Below are 11,381 nucleotides of genomic sequence, written 5' to 3'. Positions count from 1 at the left end.
CGTTTTTCTCCATTTTTATGAAAAATGCAAACACAGTCATTTTAAATGTTTGTCAAATGAGAACTACGCATCGCATGTGGCTAAAATTTTGCCAGGGGTAACGAATGAGATGATAAGTGTCGACACTGGTATCAATGAATGAATTGACACCATCTATTGGAAATTTACCAAATTTTCAAACATCTCATGTGTGCGTGCATGCGCGCACACACACATGCACACAAACAGGCATCTTGAAAAAATAATAACTGGTATAAGACGTAACAGATCATTAGTGAAAACTAAATTATAAAGGGAGGAATGGTGAGAATGTGAGTTTTAGAGTAAGAATGTTATATAACTCTGTTAATCATGAGAACTGCTTTTATCATGGAAATGTTGACAAAGAGTAAATGATTTCGACTTTGTGTTCGTTCAGCTCAGACCCGTGAAACGTGTGCAAAGATTTCTACATGTATAAGGTGTTAGAGAAGAATTGAGATCTACAAGTTGTCGAACTGATTCATGCAAACAAGAATATACAATAGAACATGCAGGTAGATATAACTGTACATGAATGCTAGGAGTATCAGAAACAAAGGGATAGAGCTTGTTGCCTGGTCAATATGTTGGGACTTCAGAATGTATGCATTAGTGAGATCTGGCTATCAGAATCGGACATACTAACTGGTATCGAGTGTAAAAGGTACAATATTTTTTAGAAAAGACAGACAGGATGGGAGAGGCATGCTGCTAATGATATCGGATAACTTGAATCCAGTTAGAGTTGAGACCTATAATTGTACTACTACTAACAGTATTTCATGTGAAAGTTAGTTTGAAGCCATTTGGTGTGAAGAGGAATCTAAAAACATCAATTACATAGTGGGGTGTTGTTACAGACCTGGTGGATCGGTTGCTAGTAATGAAGAAATGCATCACCAAATAGAAAAGATGAGCGTGAAAAGAGTAATCATAATGGGAGATTTAATTATCCAAATATGGATTGGGTAGCAGTAGAATTTCATGAGAAGAATGAAAATGAATTTATTGAGCTGTTGTGGGACAACTTCCTCAAGCCCTATGTGAAAGAAGGAACTCGATCAAGCAGTACTCACTTGGGTGGTGACTAAGTTTATGAATATTCCAATCAGAAAAAGTTACATGCTGAACTAGAAAGCTTGGAAAAATTTTGGGACAATGCTATTAAAAAATAGGACTATATGTATCCAAAATGACAACAGTAATAGAGAGAAGAAAGAACTTAATCTTCTTCTGAATTATTTTAAAATGGCCACCCAAAAATAATTATTCACAAACTGTTATATACTAAAAAGGATATAACAGAATGGAGGTAGCAGAGATGAGAATGCTTAAGTGGATGTGTGGTGTGATCAGTGAAAGGGGAACACTGAAAGTTACGAACTTAGGAGCGAAGATACAGGAGGCGATGCTGAGGTGGTTCGGTCATGTGACGAGGAGGGAGGATGAATACGTAGGAAGAAAGGTCATGCAGATGGATATGCAGTGGAGAAGGAAGTGCGGGTGGCCAAAGAAGAGATGGAGAGAGTTGGTGGAGGAGGACCTGAGGATGAAGAACTCAGATGTGGTTACAGTCCAAGACATAACGATATGGAGGAGATTAATTAAAAACAGTGACCCTACTTAAGTGGGATAAGCTGAAGAAGATACTAAAAAGTCTGCAGGTACTATTGCACCATCAAGCATAAAAATTTCACTTGTTTACCATACAACACTGGAACTTTATCCATTTCCAAAACTATTATAATTCCTGAAAGATAATATTCCATTCCAAAAACATCCTGACAAGAACTCCAGTTCCTGTGGTAAGGCTTACATAGTCCAGAATGGAAGATATTTTGAAATCCAGGAGAGTGAACAATTCAGCAACGTTGTTGCAAATATAAGGATACAGTCTTACTACCCACATATTCATAGAATACTGATAATCCATATCAGTATTCTATGAATATGTGGGTGGCAAGACTTTAGACTTTAGTCATTAGCTTTGATGCCTTATTTTCAAATAACCTCCTTATTTTCAAATAACCTCCTAGTCTGGCTTTTCAAAGAATTCAGAGAAGTTATACACTCACATGGAAGTCTAAACAGAAACCTGGTCATCATCTTGCATGATATTTGCTAGTTGCATCCATTTATTTAGCATCCACTTGTCATCACTATTATGCTAGCAATCGCATACAAGCTATAAGTAACATCTTTAAGAACTTAAAAAACATTCCTGACTGACAACCCTGATAACTGTTGAATATGTGGCTTTCTCTTTGAAAAAGAAGCAAACACAAAACCACTCAAAGTTAATATCAGCAAAGTGACTACTTGCTGCCCTTTCTATACTTGACAGCCATTTCTTTTTTGCATGTAAGATTTTTTTTATAAGAATCTCCCAAATAGAAATTTGCCAACCTCATAGTCAAAGCATATATAAACTGACAGCAAAATTTCAAAATGAATACTCACCATGTTTGCAGTTACTTGCTAGTACTCTGTATGGTGTTAACTTTAGATCCAAATTTTCTCTCCGTAATAACTAGAGAAATATTATTAGAAAATGTACTTTGTTAGTGAATTTAGCATGTATAATTATGAAAATTCAGGAAATGTCATCTGAAGAATACACACATATATTGTTTCTATGACAGTATGAATATTAAAAATATGTCAAACTACTAAGTTAATGAAATTTTCTTAATTATAAAAACAACCTACCTGAGACTTTAGTAATATACAATACAGTCTCACTATAATAAACCAGTGAAAATTCCCAACCTAAACCCAGGCAGCATGTTATGATAAGGGAAATTCATTCTTCATACTAGCCACTATAACAAACAATTCCTGTGGTCCTTAGGAGTCTACCAAAGTGAGAGTTGACTGTATATATTGCCCCAGGAGGAATTACCTAACATTCCAAATAAGTGGAAAAGTAGTCTATTCACAATTTAGTTATTAGGGACTGCAATACTGGCTTTGTTGTGGCCTACTCATATAACTCAATTTTCTTAAGCAGTCTTAGAGCTTTTAAACATTGTTCCAGGGTAGGTTACTAGACTAATGGTGTGTGACTGTGTTTTTTATTGAAAACATGATGGCTAAGTTTCAAACAAGGAGCACTCTGACATTCACTTCATTTGCAGTTTGGTACTAACAATGGAAAGAGCTGCTGTTGAAATGGTTTTGCTGATTTCCCAGCTGTGCTGTTCCTAATCAAAAGGTTTTTATTGAAGTACACGAACATGTCTGGGAAACTGGACTGTTCAGTGTATAATTATTATTATATTATTATTTGACACCTCCAGGGAGTCCAAAGACTCATCGAGGGAGAGTGTGTCAACAGCATCGAATGATTGGTCCCCTTCCAACTACTAACTGCGCTCAAACTTACTTAACTGAGCCATTAATAGCAGAGGCTCTACCAATCGACCAATAGTAAATTTCTGGTATACTAAAGGAACAGTTGGTTGCTATTTGTTTGAATTTCAGACAAGAAATTCAAAGTTGGTTTTGATTGGGACTCTTTTTCTGTGGTGAGAAAGTTCACTTTATGTTTACTATAGTGAGAAAATTGGAAAATGAGGGTAGTGGAGGAGGTGTAATAATGAAGCCTTGGAATGATTTCTGGGAAATAATGCTCAAAACATCAGAAGACCTAATACCTCTAGAGCAGTGTTTCTCAACATGTCGTCTGTGATGATAGGATAGGTAGTCCGCAGGCAGACTTAAATTAAATAAATAAATATATATTTTTTAATTATCCAAACAAAACAAATTAAAATTGAATAAGTAAGTAAAAATTATTGAAATAAAATGGATACTTAAAAAAACCAACAAATAGCGGCAGAATGTTCATTCCATGCACATTCTGCCGCTACAATAATTTCTAGTGGTAGAATGACGAGTAATAAAAGAGGCGTGAAGTGAACAATAACAACAATATGATTTTATTACTTCCGCCTTCCCTTGCTGTTTTGTCAGACAAGAAGTAAACAAGAAGTGAAATGTATTATCACATTTCAACCAATTGCATGTTGTTTATTGATTCTTATTATTGAAGGTTTTCCTCCTTCAACCAAGGCTCAGTATATCTTCAGAAGTGCTAAGTGATACTTGGACAAAGTGTGTCGTGAATTAACCCCGGTATTTATATATTTTTTAATAATGGAAAACTGGCTTAGAACTAGAACTTTGAAAAGAAATACAAATGAAACAGGTGATGCTAACCCTAATTGTGATACAAGCATTGTAATGGCGAGTAAATCTGATACTATTAAAGTAGAAGGAACAAGCAGTTCAAAGACAAAATACAGCAAGAAATATAACAGTTCATATTTGGAATTCGGGTTTACTTGGTGTGGATATGAAAGTGAACAGAAACGTGTTTTGTGTTATGAAGTATTGTCGAACAAATGCATGAAACCTGTGAAACTCCAACAACATTTAGAAACTAAACATTTTGATGTGAAAAATAACCCAATTGAATTTTTTCAGTGATGGTTAGGGACATTAAATCATAGGAAAGATATAGTTTCGTCCATGGGTTCGATTAATAGCAAGGCACTGGAACATCTCTTAAGTTTGCGCATAGCGAAAACAGGGAAACCTCATTCTATCGGGGAAAATTTACTACTTCCAGCTATAACTATGTTTGGTAACAAGTTACTAGAAGATGTTGATTTGATTCCTCTTTCAAATGACACTATCGGTCACAGAATTAATGATATGGCAGGTGACGTAGAAGCTCAGTTAATCGAAAGAGTTAAGACGAGCCCTTATGCGTTACAAATAGACGAGACTACTGATGTTACAAATGATGCGCAAATAATATGATATGTAAGATATGTACATGATAACAACAATCTTGACTATATTCTGTTTTGTAGAACTTTGTTATTAGGAACAACTGAAGAAGAAATATTTCACACTCTCCATAATTACATAATACACTGGAATTAGAGAAAGATGTTGGAAGTTTATTTTTATTTTGCACTTGGTTAGACTATAATAAATTTAGTTTAATCCTTTACCGAAGTGTAAGCAAACAAAGTTTGCGCCTGAAAATATCTTCAGGACTGAGGTAAGGTGGTGCAACTCCAAGCAAAGGGGGACCAAGCTCTCATCACTCCTTGTCTCAGTATCTCCCATAATGCAAAGCACATCTCCTTGCAGACATGTATACTGCTGTGCATTAAGGGAAAGGCCACTACCCAGACCGGTTTCGACCTCTATTGAAGTTTCGTCAGTGGGAGCCAGACCCAAAAGATACTAAGGCAGAAGTAATAGGAGAGGTCATAAGGTGGTACATCTGTTGGCAACTCGTATAGGTAAATATGACCTCTTCTATTGCTTCTGCCTTAGTATCACCACATTTCGGTCTGAAGAGACCTCAATTAGGTTGAAACTGGTCTGGGTAGTGGCCCTTCCCTTAATGCATAGCAGTATACATGTTTGCAAGAAGATGTGCTTTGCATTATGGGAGATACTGAGACAAGGAGCGATGAGAACTTGATCCACCTTTGCTTGGAGTCTCCTAGTGTTGCACCACCTTACCTCAGTCCTGAAGATATTTTCAGGCGCAAACTTTGTTTGCTTACACTTGAGTAAAGGATTAAACTAAATTTATTACATAATACACAAAGGGATCCAGTGGGAAAAATGAATGGGCTATTGTTCGGATGGTGCTCGCGCCCTTACAGGCAGGCTTAGTAGGGTTGTTTCTAAGGTCAAGGAAGTAGCTCTGGATATGAATTGGGTACATTATTTCATACATAGGGAAGTATGTATGTATGAAATAATATCCACACCAATGTTAGCCTCCAAAGGAATGCCACCAGAATTTAAAACTGCACTACATAAAGATCTAAAGCTAGTTAATTTTATTAAGGCTCGACCTTAATAACTCTGTGATGAAATGGGCAGTAAATATATACAACTTTTGCTTAATTCTGAAATTCACTAGCTTTCCATGGGCAAAGTACTAACAAGGTTATTTCAATTAAGGCACGAAGTTTTATTATTTGTAAATGAACGTAATTCTGATTTTGCATCACTCCTTGTTGACGAAACATGGTTATCAACACTATTGTCTTTCAGACATTTTTTCGAAATTAAGTGAACTAAATCTCTCCTTTAGAACAAATTCTTCAACTGTTCTTGATGGCAACGACAAAATAAAGGCATTCGAGAAAAAACTGGTGTTATGGATTAGTTATGTAAAAGACAGACAATTTGCACATTTTCCAATATTGAAATCCTTTTTAGTGGAAAATGATATTTTTGTTGATTCGGAGTTTCTGGAAAGGGTTTGTGACCTCAAAACTCTGAAACAGAATTTTGAAATATATTTTCCGAATAACTTTTATAAGAAATTTTTGCGGGTTCATGTTCCATTTCAGGCTTACAGTCATGAGAATGACCTTTCCTTATTAAAAAAAGAACAGTTAATTGAGCTTTCAAGTGACAGTGGGCTTAAAATGTATTTGAGTGATCTGGTTTGGCTCGATTCTGGAATCTCGCCTTCCACGAGAAGTGAATTTCCCGAATTATCTGAAGAAGCATTGAAAATCATCATGCAGTTTTCTGCAACCTATCTTTGTGAGAAAGGATTTTCATCACTTCTTGAAAGAAAAACAAAATACAGAAATATCCAGCAACTCTGCAAGGGCCGAGAAGCTCAATCATCTCATTAAAAGTAAGTAGTAACATAATTATATCATATTATTTATTTGTTTAATAAAAATTAAAACTTTGTTCAATGATGATATACTTTTAATCGCTTACTTCTAATTTAATTATGTTTCCATATGCATTCAAAACATGCTTTTAGATTTATTATGTTATAAATGGCATAGTTTTTCCCAAATGTTGGTGATCCCCATATAGGTTTTTTTAAAAAAATTACATAACTTAGTGGTCTGTAGAATTGTTTCGGCATTTTACTAGACCTTGGACTTAGAAAGATTGAGAAATGCTGCTCTAGAGCAATGTTTGACAAACTTTCAGTACCCATGTATACCTTTTAAATTTTAGTAACACTGCTGTGCCCCCCCCCCCCTTCAGGCATTGGCAGAAAGATATATTGGAAAGATGAAGTTCTAATCCTGTCTATATGTGTGGAACCTTTATAATGGCTTTTCAACTGAAGGCCAGTTTGCTGGCCTCACATGGAAGTGACAGGAAAAACTTCAGCTTTTCATCCTACAAAACAGACAAACTGGCTAGAGAATGCAACCTATGAAAACCATAGTAGTCTATATAGCTATAGATAGAAGTAACCCCACAATTATGACAGTAATGAGATTTATATAAAGACAAATTTCTTGGCAATAGAGGGCCAATGGGCTTCAACACATTAAGGAAAATGCAAAGAAAATTTAGGAAGAAAGGTAATGAACATACAAAGAAGCAGTATATAAATAGGGTAAAATTTTAATGGTGAGGAGGGCCAAATCAAATTATGAAAGGAAACTGGACATGAACCCAATCTATACAAACAAGTACATGGCAGTTAAGAAATCATGGGAATGTAACAAGGATCTGTATTTAAGTTTTGTAGATCTTGAAAAGGCATATGACAAGGTACCAAGTGAAGCGTTTTTCAAAACACTACAATTATATGATGTAAACAGAACACTATATCAAACAATATATAGTCTATATTTGAGTTGTAAGCCAGCAGTTAAAATCAAGGCGGCACAGGAAGACAGTTTAATGTAAAATTAGATGTGAGACAAGAGTATGCACTGTTCTTCATCTATATGGAGAACATAATTGGTTCCATATAGATGGAAGCAAATGAGAGTTTAATGAGTAAAGAGTTGACATTATACCCAATCAAAATTGGAGAAGTTAATCACTATCTTTTTACTTTATGCAGATGATGTTATATCCCTCAAAAAATTCCATACAAGTCTCCAGGATTCCTCAACTAACTGCTGTAATAACAAATTTGGTGTGAAAGCAATAAAAAGACAATGACTTATGAAAATAGGCAGGAACACCAAAAATATCAACTGTATCCTGAATGGGAAACTTATAAAACCAGTAAAACAGCTAATTTAATCCCAATTTTGAGTGAAGACTGGCAAATAAATATGGAAATAGACACTAAGCAAAGCTGCTATGGTAGGAAGTCAAAACTGAATAAACTTATATGGAATAAGAGAGAAATTAGTCAAAACACTCAAGTAACTATATATAAGACAGTGTTCAATCCCATTTTGATTTATGGATCCAAGATCTATGTTAGAAAACAGTTCATCAGAGATGTTGAAAGGTTTTTCACTTGGATATAAATTAAATTACAAATTCCAAGAAATTATATTCTTGTCTAATCCTTTATCCAAGTCTAAGAAAACAAAGTATACATGTGATATCTTCATGACTAGGCTACTTGTATATGGAGGCAAATGACTTCACATTAATTGCCTTGGTATCCCATAAGGCAAGGCACATATCCTTTTGGTCGTGTATAATGCTATGCATTATACACACCAGAAAGGACGTGTTTTATTTCTAACATAGATCTTGGATCCATAAGTTGAAACTGGATTGAACACCATCTTATATACAGCTACTTTACTGTTGCATTATAGGATACTAAGGATTAATATGAAGTCATTACAAGCCTCCATATACAAGTAGCCAAGTCATGAAGATACCTCACACTCAAACTTTGTTTGATAGCTCTTGGATAAAGGATTAAACAAGAATATAATTTCTTGGCATGTTTAATTTAGTTGATCAGAGAATGGAGCCACATGAGAGTTCTGAGAAAAATTAGGGGAAATGAAAACACGGCATCAATGAGCAGAATCGTTAAAATTTGAATATCTTCATATTAAAATGATGATATTAAGAAGGCACAATATTGTTAGCATTCAGAAAATATGTGAAAAGAGCTGATCTATGGTGGTATGATCACTCAACCAGAATGGGAAAGGTAAAAAAATACAAAGAAATTCAAGAACCATGTGGAGAGATGCAGTTAAAAGTGCTTTATTTTCATTAGAAAACTAAAATATAAGTTCTGACAATATTAGAGTACTGACAGATAACAGACTAATTTGGAGAGAAACTGCTAATAGGAAGTTAATAATAATGGAAACTTTTCATGTAGTACTATCATATAATATTTTTCTTGGTTTCTCGAGACGCTTGCATGAACTATGCTGGTCATGTAGCATGGAAATTGATTTGCAATACTCACAATCAATTTGATTTCCCTTTTAAGAAATGGAAACTATGAGATTTACTCCAATCAAATGAAATCCAATCTTCTGACCAAGCTAGAATTATGCAGTGTAGTACCTAACATTTTATACACCATTTCAGCATTTCTGGTCAAACATAATTCACTTTAGCTGCTTTTCCATATTTTGGATTTGAGTTCTTTTACCATCATCAAATTATTGATATGGTACCCACAGGGGATGTACAGTACTACCTGAAAAAGTCAGATAATTGCTACTTCCCTGTCAACAATTATCTTCTAAATTAATCTGATATTTGTCAAGAATCCAATTCATCAGATCATATATTTCTGTCTTCTAGGGCACATCTCATTGTATCAGTCCACCTAGATCTCAGTCATTCCCTGGGTCTTTTTCCTGCACATTCTGACAAAAAAAAAAAAAATTCGTTCCTCTCTCATACTATTCAAGTGACCACTCTATCTAAGATTAGCACTGGTAACACATTTCTGAATGTTGACTCCATAAAGGTCTTTCCTGTTGCCTTCATTTTTAATATGATACTGCCATTGATGAAATCTGTTCATTTCCCTAATTCTTTCTCAGAACTCTCATATTTATGGTCTCCAATCTTTGATTAAGTGTTTTATTTTAAACAAGTTCTCAGATCTGTAAGTTAAAATTGGTTTGAACACTGTCTTGTATACAGCTAGTTCAGTGTTTTGACTAAGTTCTCTCTTATATCATATAAATTTAGTCATTTGACTTCTTACCGTATCAACTCTGAAGATTCTGTTGACTATTTCTATACTTAATTTGCAATCTTTGCTAAAAATTGTGTCTAAATGGCTGAACTGTTTTACTTGTTCTATAGGTTTTCCATTCAGGACAGAGAGAAATGGTGTTTTCAATGTTTCTGCCTTACTAATTCACTTAAGGAATTGACAACGTATATAAGAATATAAATTAAATTACACTTTAATACATATTTCCGATATTTCGGCACGTCACGTTGCCATCTTCAAAAGGAACTTACAAAAGAGGCGTGTGCACGTAGGCACTACAACACAGTAACTGAGAATGAAGTGATGAAGCTATTGTTCTCCTAAAAGTCCTGATGGTGCCCCCTAGCGGGCTATGTAGGTGTTCTTGGCCATTGGGCTGAAGGTCTGCTGATGTAAGCTTCCCAAATTTGGGGCAGTCTCATGCAACCAAATTTGTTGAGGTTTGGAGAGTTTCTTAGTTTCTGCCCCACAAAAACCAACCATATAGATCGGCTACGTTGATGATGTGTTCATTATTTGGCCACATCGCTCTGATACACTCCTCTCCTTCTTAAAACATTCAAACAACCAACACCCCAGAATCAAGTTCACTCTGGAAAAAGAGGAAAACAACAGCCTCCCTTTCCTAGACATACTATTCAGCTGCCAGCCTGATAGAACCTTGGTTTTCTCAGTTCATAGAAAACCCACCCATACAGGCAGGTACATTCACCAACAATTCCCCCCCCTACACACACACACACACAACAATATGGAGTGGTGAAAACACTATACAACAGGGCTAAACTAATCTGTTCTAACAACACGGCCCTAAACACTGAACTAAATCACATCCTCAACACTTTCTCAGCCAATGCCTAATCCCCCCCAAAAAATTAAAAAATAAAAAAAACATTGAAACCAACAAACCACAACCCCCCAACCCTCCCCATACACAACAAGGAATACTCTAAATCCATCACCATTCCCTACATCAGAGGCACCTCAGAAAAAACTACCAAAATCTTAAAAAAACATGACTTGACCTCCTGTTACAGACCATACAGAAAATCAGCATCCCTTATCCGCTCCACCAAAGACCAACCACTTCACCTAGACCTACCTGGTGTATACCAGGTCCCTTGCAGTTGTAAACTGTCTTACTTTGGCCAAACAGGCAGGACAGCGAATATCAGAATTTCTGAACACAAGGACTACATCCAGTTTCACAAGTACAGCCACTCTGGTCTTGCAGACCATACTCCACAGAATACGGTGGAAGAAAGCTACAGTAATACACTGTAGCAAGTTCCAATTCGAAAGACTATTCATGGAATCAGCCTGAGCCCTAAGAAACTCTCCAAACTTCAACAAATTTGGTTGCATGAGACTGCCCCAAATTTGGGAA

General features: G+C 35.6%; 1 protein-coding gene across 2 annotated transcripts in view; it reads right to left on the bottom strand.

Annotated features, from left to right (window-relative positions):
* The window catches only part of Pi3K59F (phosphatidylinositol 3-kinase 59F), a 586,771-nt gene that overhangs the window by 173,020 nt on the left and 402,370 nt on the right, over positions 1 to 11,381 (bottom strand). For both annotated transcript variants that reach the window (XM_090405919.1, XM_090405920.1), the window contains exon 16: positions 2,482 to 2,551. In XM_090405919.1, the coding sequence (XP_090262045.1) occupies positions 2,482 to 2,551 (70 nt within the window). The remainder of the gene's footprint in view (positions 1 to 2,481; positions 2,552 to 11,381) is intronic.

This window comes from Typopeltis vanoorti, chromosome 16 (genome assembly GCF_054136105.1).
Source record: "Typopeltis vanoorti isolate ZY-2024b chromosome 16, IOZ_Tvanoo_1.0, whole genome shotgun sequence".
NCBI lineage: Eukaryota > Metazoa > Arthropoda > Arachnida > Uropygi > Thelyphonidae > Typopeltis > Typopeltis vanoorti.
The sequence above is the reverse complement of the archived record's forward strand: the minus strand, read 5'-3'. Positions and strand labels throughout refer to the sequence as shown.